Raw genomic sequence first — 20,078 nt, 5'->3', positions numbered from 1 at the left:
GTAAATGTAATTGTTCTCATTTCTCTTTCTGAGAGTTCACTATTAGTGTATAAAAATGCAACAGATTTTGTATGTTGATTTTGCATCCTGCAACTTTACTGAATTTGTTGATTAGTCCTAACAGTTTTTTGGTGAAGTCTCTCGGGTTTTCTATATATAATATCATGTCATATGATATATAGACATAATGTCATGTCTACAAATAGCAACGGTTGTACTTCTTCGTTTCCAATTTGGATACCTTTTACTTTTTTTTTTTTTTTTTTTTTTTTTTGCTTTTATTTCTTTCTTTTTCTGGCTAGGACTTCCAATGCTATATTGAATAAAAGTGACAAGACTGGGCAAAGAGATACTTTTTCTCAGCAAACGATGAACTGAGTGAGAGTCACAGTGAGGAGGTAAGCAGGGGAAGGAGGGGGAGGTTGGGATAGAGAATTCCAGGCAGAGATGGGACCCGTTCCACAAAAGGGAGGTATATACCAAACACCTCCAAAGGCTGAAAGAGCCATAACACTGAAGAAAAAGGCTGATAAGTCCAGCTTGACAGAAATGGTTTACTAAGAGGATTTACAGATAGAAGCATGTCTTGGGTGGCAGCAAGACTAGTAGATCCCATAACATCACCTCCCATAAGACCTCCTTTTGTAGCCCTAGAGGCTGGGAAGTAGGTGCTAGGAGACCACACAGGAGGAGAATGTTTGAGAAATATGTATGTGTCAGAGTCATAGCTCCAAGACAGAGCGAGGACATTATCCCGAGGGTGTGCTTAAGGATGTGGTTAAGTAAAGGAAAGAATGTGGAACTGGGGTTGTGCTCTAGAAGGCTTCAGGTCAGGGTGGTCGTCATGGTGGATTTGTCCAAAATGGCATTAGTCTGGTTCATACAGGATCAGACCATAAAGAGGGAAAAAGAGTGGGGAAAGTGAGGCTGAGAAGGCAGGCCAAGAGCCAGATCTTCCAGGATTTGGTAAGCCAAGTTAGGAAATGTAATTATGGGCTAAGAGCCATAGAAACCACTTAAGGATTTTCATCTGGAGAGTTAAATGATAGGATGGATGTTGCAGTGGAGAGGGAGAGAAGTGGAGAGTGGATGGCCCCTGTGGGTTCAAGGGTGAAGGTCAGGTTTTTAGCTGGTATAAATGAATGGAGGGTAGTGCCATTCATTGAGATCCAGACTGAGGAGCAGGTCTTGGGGGAAGATCATGAGTTGTTTTTGACATTTTGTGATGGACATTTGGAACTGCCAAGTTAATGGTAGATACATATCCTGTTCTAGACTTCGAACAGGAGGCCTAGCTAGAATGTCCAAGGGTTAACGGCTTACCAATACTAATTACAGCTCTGGGTATTGAGGAGACCACTTATGGGGAGAAAGAAAAGGGAGCCCAGTTCTTTATTTAAAAAAATTTTTTTTTATTTCTTGAGAGATAGAGAGAGAGAGAGAGAGAGAGAGAGAGAGAGAGAGAGAGATCAAGCAGGGGAGGGGCAGAGGGAGAGGGAGAGAGATAGAATTCCAAGCAGGCTCTGCACTGTCAGTGTAAAGCCCAGTGTGAGGCTCGAACTCACAAACCATGAGCTCATGACCTGAGCCGAAAGCAAGAGTCAGAGGCTTAACTGACTGAGCCACCCAGGTGCCCCAAGGGAGCCCCGTTCTAATATTAACATCTTATAGACTTTGTGGAGGAAGGTAAGTCAGTAAAGGACATTAAAGAGTGTCAGTGGGAGAAGAAAAACCTGACAGTTGGTGTAGCCAAATGCTGCTGTAAGAATTCACTTAAGAGTCAAACTGAAGCAGGTCCATTGGATGAAGAGACAGGAGGTCATCGTTGGAGTTTGAGCCAAGTACTGTTTTTCTGGAGTGATGGGAATAGACATTAAAATGGAGTGAGATAACAGGAACAAGATGGAAGTGGAGATGTGGTGAGGAGCCTTCCTGAACAGATTTGAGTTTGGATTTTGGCCTCAACTATGTGAACCACCTCATGTATATTGCGTCAAGTTTTAGAATCGAGAGGGTCTATTTGACTTAATGTATGTAGAATGGGAGATGAGAATGCTTTTTTTTTCTCATTTTTTCTCATTTCTCTTGTGCCTCTTAAGAGAATCTTGTTGATGGTGATTCTAGTTTTGAAGACACGATATATATATTTACTGTCCTAAATACATTATCTGGCATTAAAATGAAGGTCTGGACTCACCAAGGTAGGAGTTACTATGTCCATCTCTATTGTGGCAACTTTCTAATCAATTTTCAGGGGAAATTCTGAGTATAGTCAATTTTACTCTAAGCACTGACTTTGGATAGAACTCCTCTATAAGATGAACCTCCACCTTTAAATATTTTTGTAATGTTTTTATTTATTTTTGAGACAGAGAGAGAGAGTATGAGCAGGGGAGGGGCAAAGAGAGAGGGAGACACAGAATCCGAAACAGGCTCCAGGCTCTGAGCTGTCAGCACAGAGCCCGACGCGGGGCTCGAACTCACAAATTGCGAGATCGTGACCCGAGCTGAAGTCGGACGCTTAACCGACTGAGCCACCCAGGCGCCCCAAACCTCCACCTTTAATGACAAAGATCTTAAGGGGTTCAAGTGTCCCAGAGTAGTGAATACTGAATTTGAAAGGAAGTTTTGCTTTTTATATCAGTTTCCTTTTACCTTCCCTTTTAGCAACTTTTACTTCAGCCACATTAAAAAACAGTTAAATTTTGTTAGACTATTTTTAATACTATTGTTATTGCTCCTAATAATAACCGCATCCCTCTCCAGTCCCTTAGAAGGAAATAGCTTGAGTCATAGAGTTAGGATATTGGCAAAGTACCCAAAACACATTTTTGACATTTAGTTTACGACAGAGAACAGTGATTTGGTGTTTGGCTCAAAGTTGCTCAAGCACAGTTGCCTTATTAGTAGGCAATTCTGGGCAAATTTAATGGCAAATAGTAATTGTACTGAATGAATCTGTAGGCTAGTATTAGAGTGAGGGCTTGGTATAGAAAAGATAGAGGATGTATTAGAGTGGAAACAATAAATGATTCACTTCTTTGATTGTCCCAGATCCAGCAAAAGGGGACAGGTATGCTATTAGGACTTTGGAGGTTTCTTGCAAAGAAGACATACATAGAGTGAACTCAAGTCTGAATTTCTGAGTCAATAGCAAGTCTGTGCAAGACAGTTTTAGATGACTTCTAAAAATTAGATTTTTCTACACACACACACACACACACACACACACACACACACACACTGTAGAATGACCTGAAAATGTGCAGAGGACTTTCTGGAATGATAGAATTCAATGTAATGGAGTTTGATCCAAAGCAAATTGGACAATACAAATGCTGGGAATTGTGATGTAAGTTTCTGTAAGAAAAGGATTTTCCCCCTTTCTTACAGTTTTAACCTTTTCGATGTAGCTACCTTGAGAGAGTATATTTATGTCCAAGAAAGCTTATTTAATTAAACTGAAATGAATGGATTATTCTGAAAGAAAAGAGAGTTTAAAAAGTGAATTGTTTTTCACTACAGCTTTGTTTCCAAAAGTACACAATTACTGGACCATTGCCCTTGTGCATTAACGTGTCATAAGAATATATCTTGAGTGTTTCTGGCTGAACAAATGTTGAAGATACTGGTTACATACTTTCCCTTAAGTTGGTTTACAAGCGTTTGAATACACATGTGCACTGAAAAAGAAAGCCAACTGGGATAGAGACATACTGTCCCAATGCCTGGCATTCGGTGCCTAACACAATTGTCATTGTGTTTGTCACCTATTTTCTTTCACATGTGGGACATCTGTGAATTCAAACCAGTCAATTAGACTGGGTAAGGTTGGTTTAGCTTCCTGACCCTGTCTTCTGATCTGCAAAATGGGGGGACCAGATTGGATGAGCTTGCAGATTCTACCAAACACATCCTGTGTAACCCTCTCAAGAGGGGGCCAGAGCTAGTGAATAAGATGGGATAGCACTCGCATAAATTAGGTTAGTTTATACAGCAGAAGGGATTTTGCAGTTGTAATTAATGACAAAATTATAAAGATGTGAAAGATCCTATGTGGTATTTTTGTTGAATTATTACACATTTAAGGGAAACTTATGGGTGTAATACTGCAAGATCAATTCTTTGTGTGCATGTGTGTGTGGTGCTTTGAAGGGGTGTGGAAACAATGGTGGAAAGAAGCATCTGACCAAGCCTTCATCAGACTGGAAGGGATATTCCTCCATAGGATTCAAGACAGCCAAACATCACTGGCCTTCTAAAGTCTATCCCTTGACCTGGGCACTAGAATTAAGAGTAGGGTACCAAGGAGGCAAGGGTGGGAATTCAAAGCAGGGGAAAGTTCAGAGAACTGATGATTGGCTTCGAATGAGGTAGGATATTCAGTAAGATGGTCCCAAATGTGGAAAGTTCTAGGAAGCTGGGATGGAAGGTGGTGGGGGCAACATCAGCAAAGCCAAGGCCTGACTCTCCAGGGCTGCTGTACCCATATTATTTCCTCCCACTCATACTCATCCCGTGGCAGAGTACCTGGATGATCAGACTCAGAGATCAGGAAAACAGGCTGAAAGAGGTCAAGTAACATCCCCAAGTAACATCCTCACGTGGCAGAGAGGGAAACTGAACCCAGACAGTCTTACTACAGAGCCCTCACTCCTAACCACCTTTGCCTCAAATGCAATAAATGAGACAATGTGCATGGTTTCTCTGGGGCAGTGGGAGAAGGGGAGCCCTATGCTTCTGGGGGCTGATGTTGTTCTGACGTCAGGAAACCATGAGTGGTTGGTGAAAACTTAGGGGAGGAGGCTGAAGATGGGTGTAAAGTAACCAGTCTTTTCCTAGCTGGAACTTTCCCCACAGGAGCTCTTGTTTCCTAGAGAATTCTATCTTTTAGGTAAGGAGGGCATGGCCTCACAGTCCTCGGGAGATGTGGTGCTTCTTGGTAGGTCACCATTTTGTTTTTGTAGTTCTATTCTTAATTTCTCCTTAGCGTTTTGCATTTCCACTTCTTTTTCAATCTAGAAGATGGATCTGTCCTATTCATTCCATCCTTATGGCGTGGGAGCTGCCATTTGGGAGTTATCATCCAGTGGTGAGGGGACCACACCAACAATCCCAGGGCCCCTCCCCCAGCACACCCTCACCCCGTGGGTGCCTCGTCACAGGGACTGCCTTCCATATACAAATGAGCCAGGTAGGACGGTCTCTCTACAGCCTGCTTCCTGCTGGTTCCTGTCAGGCAGGAAGGTGTACTAGGATTGAGGGGATGTAGGGCAATTCTGACTCACGTGGGGCAGCTCTAGTGAAGGCTCTATGATGGAGCCCCAAGTCATGTCAATGAGTCCAGTGTTGAGTCTGGGGGAAACGGAGAGCTGCACTGAAGAGTAGCCAGGCTCTGGCCCGGGTTGAGGAGAAACAGGACATACGAAGGACAGGTTTACCCGATAACACAATTGTATCTTTGGAAACTTACAGCACTGTCCTTATAAAAATGCAAAGCAGGTACAAAAGAAATTAATGTCATCTTTAAAAGGTCAGAGCGAGCCTGAACATTGATTTTAAGATGCTTTATCAATTAGAGACCAGAGGTTTTTCCTGATGATATTTATTTCATAAATGTAATTATTTTTCTAAAACATATTAAAATAGAAAACATGTTCTTTTGATCAATTATACAAAGAAAATACCAATATAGTAATAAAAATACTGAAAATATATGAAAAGCACCAGAATATTAGAGAAATTACACTGGCAACAATTCTAGGAATATATTTTTTTTTTGCAATTGTACAATAAAGTGCTATTAAATCCAGTCAAAATTAGTGGAAAGATATAAAAACAGTTATGGTATTATGAAATTTGAGGCTAGGTTTAACCGCAGTTGCATTTTTAGGCTACTTTGAGACCAAGCTAATAATATTTTATTAATGTTTTCATGGAAAATCTATTGATTTCCATTCTCAAGCGAAAATCTCGATCTTAATATTGATCCTTGGTAATTTGGTCATGAATAGGTAATGACAAGATAAAAAATAAAATTATTATCAGAGTACTCAAAGTAATAGTCACACAAAATGTGATAAAATCAAATGAAGACAGAATAAAATCTGATGTAAATAAGTGATTAGTTAAGACAAGAACAGAAGTTTAGATGCCTTTGATCTTATAATTTTCAGTAATCTTGCATAGTCACATTTAGTAGACACACAAACGTTAACAAGATACGTTATTAAATTCAACTGGCCAGACATCAGGGAAGAACATTGTAGTGAGTCCACGTCATTTTCGTAGGAAACATTAAAGGGACACTGTTAGGACAATACACTTCCAATTCTGACCAATGATTTCCCCATTCATTTGCTGAGGAACAAAGAACATACACAAATGCTTTGAGATTAGGTTATATATAGCCGGGGATCTAACATGGAAAGGGAACCGCTGTGCACACACACAGGGAGATAACTACGGGGAGTACTTAGGGTGTACTGAAGTCACTTTCACGGCTGGAGTTGGCAAACTGCAACAGAAAAACCCAAATTAAGACCAAGTATCAGACCAGTGTCCTTTTAAGGTTTTAATGCTAGGCCAATTTTGAAGGGACTCTATGAAATCACCACTCTCTACAACTCGACTTTGGAATCCTCAGCTTCTCAAGATGAAAGCCGCCAACCCTACACTTCAGAATAAAAAGTTCTCCAAACGTGGCTCAATCAAAACTCAACATTTATTTAACAGGCAGACTATGTTTTCTTTCAGATAGTTACATGTGAACCGACAAGAACTGAAAATGGCTGTATAAGCGAGAAAACAAACTGATTTCATCCGCCTCTGCCCCTGCAAGTTGTATCATTTTAGGAATTTAGGGACCACCCTCAGGATTACTGTGACGAAGGCAGAGTATCCAGCAAGTGCAACAGCCCTGGTCTAGGAATTCTAGTTTTCATTCCTAAATGGAGAACCGACACTTGAGTTTTGATTTTTTTCCCCCCACGCTTATAGGTACTCCAGTGTTGTGTCAAGTTTCCTTCTTGTGGCCGATTTTCACGCGAAACTGAAATGTGAATGAATTCTGCTCTGCATCTCAAAACCAAGGTTTCAAAGAAATTTTCACTCCTGTCATTTAGAAAAAGGAGGATTAGACCCTTATAAGAAATGCAGCATGGGGGTCAGTGTCCCGCCCCAGTGAGCGATGGGAAACTGCATAAAAAAGACTGGAAGAGAGGACCAAGAAAACCCAAGCAAACTTAGTTTCCCAAATTCTGTCTAAATGTGAGTGTTCATAAAAAAGTCCGAGATTAATAAAAGGCAGACTGTTAAGGAAGACAGATAAGAAACAAAGGCTAAAAGGTGGTTTGGCATTAAATTGTTTCACATACCCAAAGAATATTGACTAGCATCTGGAAGGAATTCTCAAAATTACAAAGTCATGTTCACAGAAATTAATCTGTATTAAGTACGGGTTTTTTTTTCAATATACATGTTCTATATACATAGTATAGAAAAGCTAATAAGTTGGCTCAGCTATAATGATTTTGTCATAAAAAAAAGATTACATTTTTTGGCTGTGACAAAGCTTGTTACTTCTACTTTTCAGTCCAGCTAATGTATACATATAATAAAACAAACTTTAGAAGTATTCAAATCAAAAGGAAAAAATAAATTATATCTAAAGTATTAATTTACACAATGGCTATGCCTTGACTTTATTAACTATAACTATGATCTCTTATACTCAATTTCTCCAGTGTTTCCTCATTCTAACAGAGTTTATTTTCGAGACACGTATTTGTTCCCCTCTAAGTGTTGCACGTTTCCTTTCAGGAAGCACAGATGTGCAAAACTTTTAGTAACATGAAGTTCTGGGTCTTTTTCCAACTAATGAGTGAAAGAGCCATGTTTCTCACTGAACTCCACTTCTTTAAGTGTACAACAAATAGAAGAAAGACATGACAAAAGCAAGCAAGAGCATTGTTAAAGAAAGCAGCAGCTGCTGGAACCAGATACACCGCTGAACTTGGTCTTCAAGCTTCCTATTGCTTTCTAGTAAACGATTGAGCTAAAGAGGAGAAAAAAAGGATGAAAGATGCATATCAGTAAAACAGTACATTAACCATGTGAACGACAACTAGGAATATTAGAAATCCAAACATTTACAGGATAGGGTCCGTCTACTCTGAACAGCTGGGAGCAGGAAATGCAATGAGGGATCACATCTGTTTGGTGAACAGACGTGCGCCTGCTCACTCTAGTTTTGGAAAGATCTAATTTTCCAGTTGAAAAGGAGCAATGCAGTCACTTTCTGCAGGTACCAAAGCCAGCGAGTCAGAAAGAGAGTCCCTCCAATCTTTTTCGAATTTAGATGGTACCTCTTCCATGAGCTCAAATTCTTGGATACTCTCCAAAGCGCCACACCTCGTCCAAATTAGAATGGCCAGAGCTTTTAAAAAGTTAACACATCTCCAAAAGTAACTCACCGCTCACCATTTCCGATTTGGCTGCCCTTCACAAAGAAAAGAGCATTTCTGTCGCGTCTATGCCAAAGGTTCTCTCTACGTCAGTGGGGAAAAAGTGGATTTCTAACGTTGGTTAGCATTTGCAACTTTGTTTTAGGGAGAAAGAACACTTACTTGTAGATAAAGATCTTCACTGGTTTTATCTGACATGTTAAAAGCATTGTCTTTTAATGTAAGGGTGGTTGGTTTACTGCTCTCAACAATATGGCATCTTAACCTGTGGAAATGCAAAGGAAACAGGATTGCGAAAGTAAACTATAAACTATAAAATGAAAAGAGTTAAACACAGAAATCTACATAACAGACATGAAAGCACTCATTCTTCTCCCAGTTACACATAAGGTAGCAGCACAGCGTGTATTCATCTTGGAAGGGGAGCAGAATTTGCCACCCCAAGATACACTCTCTGGCAGAAGGATTATCTTGGGCTCGCTATTTTTTGAGAAACAGCAGACATAAGAAAAGCTTTGAAAATCTTTCGTCAGGGACACTGACATTTATAAAGGTAATCTACACTTGTAAGGGTGTTTTCCTCTGTGTACCAGAGGGGGTGACAAAATCTCTAGAAGGGACCCATCTAAATCTGCTTAAGGACCTTACCCTTGTTTACTGTGATTTTCCTGACCGTCTTCCCTAACTGACTCGCTGATGCCCCAACATCTTGTCTTGGGCCATCTGGGGGAGTTTTACTGTTTCCCTGGGTATGTCCCGTGTATACAGGAGGTATACGTGTTATTCAACTTCTCTTTTCTCCTATTAATCTGTCTTTTATTCCAGGGGGTGGAGGTCTCAGCCAAGAACCTAGCAAGGTAGAGGGAAAATTACTTTTCCTCTCCTACGTTTTGGCAACCTACGATGGGCCCTGCTGGGACACCGTACTCACTTAGGCACCTACAGATGGGATCCTGGAAAACTGGCAGAAGCCAGTGAAGGGTAAAAATTCTTACCTACCAAAGTCAGCTCTTCTAGATCTCACACTAGTGCCAGGTTGAGAGAGGTAAAAATTTCACCTTGTCCCTACCTTTCCAAATTTAGGTTAGCAGAAGAAAAATCGGTCAAATGGGGTTTTCCTTTCCTCTCGTTCTATGTATTGAGAGCTTGGGTTTGTAACCAGCAAGAATATTCTTTTTGGTCTCTGCCGGCTGGTGGATGCACAACACACAAGGTGACAGGCAGCATTCTCTCTGTCCGGCCGTGCCAGCTCGCAGGGCAGTTGTCATTTGGGTCCCCAGTCCGTGAGGGGACTTTGTGCTGCCAAAGTCCAATCCAGGAGCACTTCCCTGGTGTCACAGAGCGCAGGGTCTGTGACTGGAGGCCTCGCACATTGTTGTGGGGAACCAGAGCTGCCTTTTTCACGACACCGTTCTCCCCACTTGTGGCGAAGAAAGTCTTTGCTTTCTTACGCTCCCTCTCTGAGGGCTTCAGTGTTGGCACCCTCTTTTGGGAAGCCTCTTGGGTCCATGGTTAAGCCGTCAAAAGGCCTGTTGGTTTGAGTCGCTATTGAGATTAATATAAGATCCAACTTGTCAATGCCAGATGGTGGATCTTTTACATTTCTAAAGCTTCTATGCTGAAAACACTGTTAGAGAGCTCTCATCCTAAACAATGGTGGTCTTGGTAGCTCTGGAAAGACCAAATTGAAAGGAGAACATGACCCAGTATGGCAGCTGGCCTGAGGAACTTCCTTAGAAAGAAGAGATTATGAAGTTTTCAATCTCTACTTTCAGAAGATAACCACCTACCAAATTTAGAGAAGAGGTGAAAAGATCAGTCCCCATTCACAGGGACTGTGACTGGCTGCTAAGGGTTGTTCTTCTTATCCATGATTATACTGTAGTTATCAGATAAGCCACATGGTCTCCTGGGGGAAACTCTCCTCACCAGGAACATGACCAGAATTTCTCCCAGACCCTCCTACAAACGTTCAGGAAATGGATCAGCTGCAGGCTGATGTCTGGGGGCTGATAGAAGCAATAGAACAGGTTGTTTTTCCCCCTGAATTAAATTGGTTCAAGGATGAAGTAAACACTTAGAAAAAGGACAGCATTCAAAGGCCTTTGTTGAATACTTTCTATAAACTTTTTAAAGGCATGCCGCATTAAACCCTAAAGCTCCAGAACATAGAAATCACTTTCTTTCCATCTTAGTTGGAAATCATCTTCCTGATATAGAGCAGACTGAAGAAAATGTAGCTGGATGGGTGGGTCAGTCCCCTGATCCCATTCAGGCTGCAACACAATTATTTGAGGAATTAAAAGCAACCATCTTTGATTTGCAAATCTTTACAAAACCACTAGTGCAACACTGGAAGCAGTTCAAAGTTTGTCTAAGCTTCCCCATCCTAAAACCTACCCTGCCCGCACCCTCTCCCCCAACACCCCCCCACCCCCAGCTCATCTGCAAATACATGTCAGTATTGTGAAAGATCAGGACATTGGAAACAGAAATGTCCTGGGCTCAAGACAAAGAAGGAAAATAGAAACAGTAATTACTGAAGACCTCTGATGATAGGCAAATGTACCCCAAAACTGCTTAAAAAAAGAAATAACCTTGATACTTTGTGCCTTTCAGGTAAAAATTTTCTATCCTCTAGGACCTGATAGCTAGCTCTTCGAAATACAACTTTAGGGTAAACTTATTCCAACTGCCAGAAACGCAATTTGGACCTAAATGCTCTTTTACAAACTAGTGAGTTTTGTGTTATTGTACCTGATTCATGGCTAAAATTTTAGAGCTAGATACCTCAAAAGTCTCTGAGTCTATATGTTTCCGTGTGTCTATATATGTTATGGATGCGTAATATTTTTCTACTTCTGGACGGTATTGCCAAAATTAATTTGTAAAAGCTCTATCTGACTGGCTTAAAGAAAAATAAGCACTTATCAAATTAAGTATTCCTAAAACTCTTAGAAATATAGAAACTAACCCAAGTGTCTTTCAAGTTCCTGGGATGTGGAGTAATCTTAGGTAAAATAAAAGCTGGTCAAGTGTGTTGGTTTAATTAAAATAGGCATGTCTTCAAAGTTATCAATATGAGATATAATGCAGATATGCAACTTTTTTCTACTTGAGTTTACTATTCAAATAGGTTCACGTTTTTAGGTAAGTTGGGTAAGAGTTTTTAGGTGAATTTGTCTACTTAAAAACAGCTTTTCAACTCTGGTAACTTGAGTTTTGCTAAGTAAAACAGGAAATTATTTCCAAATAAGATAAAATATTGAAACATTACTAAGCACAGGTTTATCTACTTTTGGCTTCTTATTACAGACGAACTAAAAATATTTAGTCTGTTAGTAAACATATCTCGTGTCACACTGAAAAACTGTACCATGAGGAAGCATATGCTTCTAGAAATTATGTATCCCTGAATTTGCCAACCTACAGAATGCTGGTGTTAAATGACCACAATTGTTTACTACTTAATTTTCACTAAAAATTATTGTTTCTAAGAATTCTGATTCATATATGTAATTTACTAGAAATAATGGAGACGACTAACTCCACGTGCAAGGAAAGTAGGATGTGTTTTTAGCTGAGGAAAGGTAGGAACACGTATTTTTCTTAAGGGGAATAAAAGTAATTTTATGCTGAATTACAGCTGGTTATTTCTGAATAGGGAAGAAAGCAAAGAAAACTTCTCTTTGTGTAGTCAAGCTGGCCAAGATGGAATTTGTTACGAGGGTTATAAAAATAAGCTTTCATATCAATAGTGTACTTATGTAAAACTAAAAGTTAACATCTGCTAAAAGGACAACATTTTCTTGGACTATCAGTCAGCTACTGATAAGAGACAGTGAAAGGTTTTTCTTTAGCTTTTAAGTAATGTGCCTAGAAAGCAAAAATTGTGTGTTTTATCAAAATAATTTCCTGTGCTTCATGTTATCTTTATCATCAGGTATTTGATTGCTTAGGAAAATAGTCTTCTAAAGATCAAAAGAGCTAAGTTTTACTCACAACAATGTCACTTTCTGCATTTGCCTTTGACATTTTATTGTTACTATGGTTAAATGGATAATTAAGTATTATTTCATGATGATCTAGGATTCTATTCAGTCAAGTGTCTAAAACTTTCTGACATTTTTGACAAACCCCAACTCAAATTCTAACTGAAGTCTTTTTGACCTTGAACTATTTGTGGAATTTTTCAGACGGCCTCTGGAATGTATGGAAAGATTAGTTTTATAGCTCTTTTTATAAGAGAGAACAAATTAGGCTTATTTACTATGTTAAGTTACATGGGAAGCACTGTCAAATAAGTAATCCTAAACCTTCTTTAGGTTGTATTTGTATGGATACGTTATTAACATAAGTGTTCCAGAAATTGTATAAAAGTCCTAGAAATCGGCTATGTTCTAGTATAACGTTATTGTTTGTAATTCTAGTTATTATCTTACAATGTTGTATGCCACAGAAATAACCAAATTTCCTTGTCAAAAGCCTTATAATGAACTCTCATCAGGTCTGCAACCATGGCCATTTTTAAGTCTGTCATTTATAGAAGCTATTGTTTTACTCGGATCCTTTCGCAAATGTGCTTCATCTTCAGAGATTCATGGCAAGGTACTCCAGAAAACAGGTTTCTGATGACTTTAAGATCATAAAACTGAACTGGTAAGAATTTCCAGAATAAAAAAGCTGGTTTCAAGCAGACCAAGAATTAATAACACGGGAGTGAATGAACTGATAATTCTACTGTTTAGGACTTTTTTGAAACACTGCTGGTTCTTTAATGTTTTGTTTTCCAAGGTTTAAGGAAATATTCTACTCTTTTCTCATAAGCTATGATTGACAGAACTATACCTTTGTAAGCAGAATTGAAACAAGTTTTCTCCCTCTGTGGTCCCTCCAGCATTCAGAAACTCAAAGTATTCTTTCATGGAAATACGTTTTTTTTTGTTTTTTTACATCAATTCAGTAAGAATCTCTTCCCCTTGGAAGAGGACACAATTGGAAGCATGGTTATATTACTAAGGCTCTGACTTGAATGTCTTATTTGAAAATGGTTTGCATAAAAATCAGGTACGAACTGGGGTGCCTGGGTGGCGCAGTCGGTTAAAGCGTCCGACTTCAGCCAGGTCACGATCTCGCGGTCCGTGAGTTCGAGCCCCGCGTCGGGCTCTGGGCTGATGGCTCAGAGCCTGGAGCCTGTTTCCAATTCTGTGTCTCCCCCTCTCTCTGCCCCTCCCCCATTCATGCTCTGTCTCTCTCTGTCCCAAAAATAAATAAACGTTGGAAAAAAAAATTAAAAAAAAAAAAAATCAGGTACGAACAGACAGTTTTAAGGGCCTAAGACTGACTTTAGGGACCCATTAAAGCCCCTTGCAAAAAATAGATCTGTAACCTTGCTTACAGGCTTCTGGATGGCCTTACCAGGTCAGGAAGGTCCCTTACCTTGGCAGGCTCAGGGGCTTCAAGAAGAGAGGAATTCATCTAAATCTGCATAATAACCTTACCCTTGTTTACTGTGCTTTTCCTGATAACCTCTCATTACTGGCTCCTCTGCTCCCACACCCACTCCCCCCAGTCTTTCTTCTTTCACTGGAGATGGTATTGAAGGTGGGGAGAGGGAAAATTATTTTTCCTTCCCTACCTCTTCCTACTTTATTTTTCCATGTTTATGTTGAGAGAGCATGAGAGCAAATGGGGGAGGGGTAGAGAGCGGGAGAGAAAGAGAATCCCCAGCAGGTTCCGCGCAGAGCCCTCAAACCCCGGTGAGATCATGACCGGAGTTGAAATCAAGCGTTGGGCGTTTTACCAACAGAGCCACCCAGGCGCCCCACTTCCTACTTCTTAGTGCATGTGTAATAACACAAGCAATTACAGATACTGCTCAATAACCTACGGGAAGTTTATTTTATAGGGTAATCAGTTCAACCTACCCGATCTTCCTACTTATTTGAAGGAAACCACCCTTTCTAGGTGGGAGTCAGTGCTTTACTCGGGCCTTCAGTACCAAACCACCAAGTCTCCCTCTTTCTGGGAGGTAAGTGATCCTCTCTTGACTTAGAGAAAACCAAACTATGAGCAATTAATTAAAAGAAAAAACCCTGCTTTTGAGGGACTGTTTGCAAAGAACTTCAAATTAATCTCCATCTTTTATACCAGTGTTATATAACCTTTCCATTTTTCAGAGCCATGCCTTTGACAAAAATAAACTTGGCTAAAAACACAAAGTGGAGGGTGTCACAACTTGGGAATTTACTCCATCCCAAAACAAGTCAACCCCATCCCGAGCCTTAACCTGTATCCAGGTTCCTTCCTCCTTCCCAAAGAAAGCTGACCCTTACCTTGGATGTAAGTCTTGTCCCTTCAGCCTTGTCAGAAATTTCACTACTGGTGATTTACCCTGTCCAGGTGGCCTCTCTCATTGAAAAACCCATGCCAGACAACTGCTTCATCAACACTACATTATTCCTTCCTCCAGCAAGACTACTCTCTAGAACAGTCGTACTACCTCCATTTCTTTGGCACCTGGCTCCTGCCAACTGAAACTGCCCCCCCCCCCCCAGGTGGGCAGTGATGACTTCACTGCCAACACCTCATCCTTCCTGATTGGCATGGAAACACTTCCTAGCACTGGTCCCTTCCTCTTTCGTCAAATGGTCTTCCTTGGACATTTGATGACACAGCTCACCTACTGCTTTCCCTCCTGAGTCCCTGCTGGATTGTCCTCCTCTGGCCACGAAATAATTCTCTAGGCTGGGTCTTACCCCTCTCTTGCTGGGACAGCTGAAATAAAGCTTGCTTCCTAGGCCCTCTCCTGTCCTCCTCCCCTCTGACAAGATCACTTTTTGCAGGCTTGTTCACAAAGGTAAATCAGGTCAGGTGGATGCTCTCCTATCTGCCTCTGTCCAGCCTTCTTCCCACCCTGAGTCCTGTCACTCTTCCCTATGTGGTCCAGACACATGTGTGTTCTTTCAATTGCTTTTGAACAGTTAACTCAACCATGACCGTTACTAGGTTTTCCAGCTTCTCATTTATCAAATGGGATAAAGAACTACTTACCTCCTAGGGTCATTTTAATGACTAAGTGAATAAATAAGAGTAAAGCACTTAAATAAGAGCCCGCTGCCAGCCAGTCCTGTTTTAAGTGTTAACTCAGTATCAGTCTTTCACTTGGGTCTGGTCTACACTGTTTTCCACACAGCCCCGAGAATAATCCTTTAAAAAAAATAAGCCAGATCACTTCCTGGATCTGCTGAGCACCAAATGTATTTTCTCCTCTTAACATCAGAAGTCCTCGCTATGGCAATCATTTGCATTCCTACTATCTCTTTGACCTCATCTCCCACCAAGCTGTCCTTAACCTCCTCGCTGTTCCTTACACAGGCCCAGCACACTCCTTTTTCACTTGTGGTTCCCTCTTCCTGGAAAGCACTTTTTCTAGTTCTATCTATATGGCTTACGTACTCTTTTCCTTCAGGGCCTACAAAAGTGCCATCAGAGTGGCCATTCTTTACCCACAAGTCTTTGTTTTGGGGGGCTGTCCTTTGCATTGTGGGATGTACAGCAGCATCCCCAGTCTCTACCTGCTAGATGCCACAGTACCCCAATGCCCACTTGTGACAATGAACAATGTTTCCAGACACTGACGAGTGTCCCTGGGAGGCAGAACTGGCACACTCCAAAAGAAAACCACAACACTCCTCTCTTTTCTCCTTCTCTGTGTATCTTTGCATGCACATACATACTTGTATATGCCCATGCATTCCCAGGTTTTCCCCCTAATACATCATAGGTACCTTTGTGTATCAGAACAAGAGACTTCCCACACTCTTTTGAATAGCTGCAGAGTACTCCTGCATACATTCAAGTGCGTCTGACCGTTGCTTCACTGGTAACCATTTAGGTTTGTTCTTTCCCATTTTTTCCTAGTACAAATAATGCTGCAACACACACATTCTAGGACACAAAGTGAGTGCTCCTATAAAGGGAACGGCCGGGACAGAGAGATCTAGGTTTGTAATTTTGGACACATCCAGATTCTTGCACAATCCTGTAAGCAAGTCCCTGCTTGCAACCTCCTTGAGAAACTCCAGATCTCATTCCTGGGCACCCCAGAGCCCCACACAGCTCAGGGCCCACACTAGAAGCCTAAGTGTCTGCCAAATGCTAGAAGGAAGAGACACCTGCCTAGTCCATGCAGGCATAGCTCTCTGATTCTTCCCATCACATTTGAGAATCTGTAAGAAGCATACCTATGTTCCATAACTTTGTTTCTGGGAACCTCTTTCCAGAACTGAGTCAATTCTGCTGGGCCCGTGCCAGATGACTGTTCCATTTCTGCAGCCATTATCAGAAAACGGTCTTGGGCAGAGACTGTTAAACCTGCATTCCAAAAGAGTAACTTGTTATATAAACAAGCCTTTACAAAAGGTTGGACATGTTGGTTTAAGGCATTATTCTAGGAAACAATGGAAAAAGGACCATATGGAACCACCCTAAAAAGGAAAACGTTTTTCTAAAAATTCAATTTCAACAGGCGTCAGTTTAAACAATTTTATGCATTAAAAAACCATTCTAGTGAGACCCATTTACCCATTTCATTTTACACAGGAGAAAATGGATGCCTAAGAATGCAGCGACGTGACGTGTTGACACTCGGATTTCCGGCTTCTAGTCCAGCTCTACGGACTCACCAACCAGCCCCAGGTACCCCAGCACACCCTCTGAGGCCATCACGTGACAACTCACCCCCGTGGGGAGACACAACTATGTCAACTGAAGCTCCAGGGTCACAACTGCTGTTGCTTGGCTTGACTCTGTATTTTTCTGGAGCAGTTGTTCTCACCTATTTATGAATAGAGTAATCACGTAATCACTAACAGCATAATGATAAAACTGATCTTGGGGGTGGTAAACGGCTTGAAAGTGATTTTTAGAAAACTAGCAGTTAATAATAAAGTCTACAAAACACCCACGGTGGTCAGGCATAGAATGTATCTTTCCCCATCAACAGGAAAACAGTATCTTTATTTTTTAAAATCTCTGCTAATCTTGGAAGTCCAACTGTCACTCAGCCTTCCTTTTCAACAAAACAATCTGTGCAGTATCCTATCTGGCAATCGCCTAAATTTAATAACACAAATTCTAAAAAACCATATTAGGATTTGTTATAATAGCGTGGTCCAATCTAAATTAAATAGATGATTTAAGGAAATAATTTCTACAATATGGGGCAGTGGCAGACTCGGTCATTAGGTTAGTATCCAGCATAAACTACATTCCAAACTATATCACACTTGGGGGAAAATGCACTCTTGATTTTACAGTTTTATTTTTTTTTGCTATTATGAATTATTTATATGATGAAGAGTGATTTTCCTTGAGTTTTTCTTTACAACAAACATTAAAGCCTGAGATTAATTTGGACATTAGCCTATTATGGCTCATTAAAGATTGAGATACAGATCCCAGGGAAAATTTTAGATAAGCTATGCCATGTGGTTAAAACTAGAAGGCAGCGTAACATGCCTAAAAATATCATAAATAAAAACACTGCACAAGTTACAAATCCTCAGTCTTTCGATTAAAATGTCTGAAATCACTTCCCATATCCAATTTCCACATATAATCTATTAGATCTTTCAGATACTTACCTTAAACGCCACAATGTTTTTAGTTACATTTGTCAACACTATTAAAGTTTTCTTCTCTCCAGATTCTGTACTTCCAAAATACAGTTCTTCTGCTGGGCTAGGTGGTAACAAAAACATAAGGCATTTGTGTTATTCAGAATAAATGACAATCTAATCATTAGCTGGAAGAAAAGCATTTAATATTATATGCTCATTTGTATAAAGAGATTTCATCAAAAAAAAACCTACAAAACAATTACCTAATATAGTTTGTGTTTTCATCTTACTAATTGATTGCATGCTACTTAAAAGTCCTATGGTTGGCTTCCCCAAGATCAAAAGCTAAATAGAAAAGGACAGAAGAAAGAATAGGATGATTCTGAATTAGCCTATAATCAGCACCATCTAAAGGTGCATTTAAACTCTTTGGAAGGTTACACATAATAAAAACAGAGAAGAAGCTGGCACTTCAACTTTAATTACAAACAGAATAGAATGGGGCATAATTTTATACACCAACAGAGAAAAGTCTAACGTAAAATGAACGATCATCAGGGATGTCTTGAAGTAACAGACTAAGGTCTTACTACGTAAAGGCTTTTTCTAAGTAATATGGAATACAAAAAAACAAAATTTGGGGTGGGAAATATTTGTCAAACAGTAAAAGCAGTGAGCCTCAAAATACAAATTTTACTATTGTCACTGTAAGAGCATGTGAACTAAAAGACTAAAGCAATGTTTTATGTAGTTTTTATTTTTTTAATGTTTATTTTTGAGAGAGAGAGTGTGAATGGGGGAGGGGCAGAGAGAGAGGGAGACACAGAATTGGAAGCAGGGTCCAGGCTCTGAGCCGTTAGCACAGAGCCCCAAGTGGGGCTCGAATTCACGAGCTGTGAGATCCTGACCTGAGAAATCAGACGCTTAACCGACTGAGCCACCCAGGTGCCCCATTGTGTAGTTAAATTTTTTTTTTAATGTTTTATTTTTGAGAGAGAGTGCGAGCGGGGGAGGGGCAGACAGAGAGGGAGCCACAGAATCTGAAGCGGGCTCGAACTCACGAACCGTGAGATCATGACCTGAGCCGAAGTCGGTCAACCAACGGAGCCACCCAGCAGCCCCTCCAATTGTGCAGTTTAGTTACATGAGTCAAACTGTATCAGGTGCCTCCAAACACTGGGTAGAGGAGTGTTTTTGTTTTAGATAAAAAGGTGAATTGTTCAGACTGTCCTTGACCATATACATAAGTAGATTCATTTTATATCAGGAATGTAGGCATATCAGAGATTCATTTGGAGAACACATATTTTTAAGGACATGCTCTCCTAAGAGGGCTCTGCTCATCTTTGGGCAAGACAGATTAGCACAGCTGCTGGCTTACTTTTAGAGCTCATCTGAAATACAACACAGAAAAGACCAGAAGGTTATGAATCTCAGAAGTACTCTCAATAACCACGAGACTGATGGGAGACAGCCGCTATTGGGGCACCTGTGCCTGGAGGAGAGAGAGGTGCTGTGACTTTCCTGGGGGCAGAGGCAGGGGATGCTGAGCCCAGACCACAGCCCTGGAAGCTGCCCTGCCCTACCCTACCCTGGCCCTCTCCTTGCCAGCTCTTGAAGCTGACCCTCGACATTCATGAGCCAAGATCTAGGATGTCCACAAGCCTCCAGTGAAAAGTGTGAAACTTTTAAACCATTATAGGGAAAGAGGAGAAACAAACTCCACAGGGGGGAAATGGCAAAGAAAACCCATGACCAGCAGAATATACATGTGGAACCCCCCCCACCCCCCCCCACCCAGAAATACACAGATGGTTGAGATAATCCAAATATAATAGTAATCCCAATGTATATAAACAAACCAGTCTTCTCAATTAGAGTATCTGTTTTTTTTAAAAGTCTGACTGTACCGGTCATAAGAGTCATACCTAAAACAGTTACACAGAAAAATTTCAACTATGGGACAGAAAATGATACATCAGGTCATCAC

At 40.7% G+C, this 20,078-nt stretch overlaps 1 protein-coding gene across 3 annotated transcripts in view; it reads right to left on the bottom strand.

Annotated features, from left to right (window-relative positions):
* Nucleotides 1–5,651: 5,651 nt before the first annotated feature.
* The window catches only part of MOSPD2 (motile sperm domain containing 2), a 54,278-nt gene continuing 39,851 nt past the window's right edge, over nt 5,652–20,078 (bottom strand). The window contains exons 11-15 of one of the 3 annotated variants that reach the window (XM_047844214.1): nt 18,113–18,209; nt 17,208–17,304; nt 16,712–16,841; nt 8,628–8,730; nt 5,652–6,517 (exon numbers count right to left, since the gene is read on the bottom strand). In XM_047844214.1, coding sequence (XP_047700170.1) covers nt 6,476–6,517; nt 8,628–8,730; nt 16,712–16,841; nt 17,208–17,304; nt 18,113–18,209 — 469 coding nt within the window. In that variant the 3' untranslated portion in view covers nt 5,652–6,475. Of the gene's footprint in view, nt 6,518–6,706; nt 8,057–8,627; nt 8,731–16,711; nt 16,842–17,207; nt 17,305–18,112; nt 18,210–20,078 lie in introns of those variants that run through there. The other 2 variants (XM_047844213.1, XM_047844215.1) reach the window with 2 other exon arrangements.

This window comes from Prionailurus viverrinus, chromosome X, assembly GCF_022837055.1.
Source record: "Prionailurus viverrinus isolate Anna chromosome X, UM_Priviv_1.0, whole genome shotgun sequence".
NCBI classification, from domain to species: Eukaryota; Metazoa; Chordata; class Mammalia; order Carnivora; family Felidae; genus Prionailurus; species Prionailurus viverrinus.
Note: the sequence above shows the minus strand (reverse complement) of the source record. Positions and strands in the feature narration are given on the sequence as shown.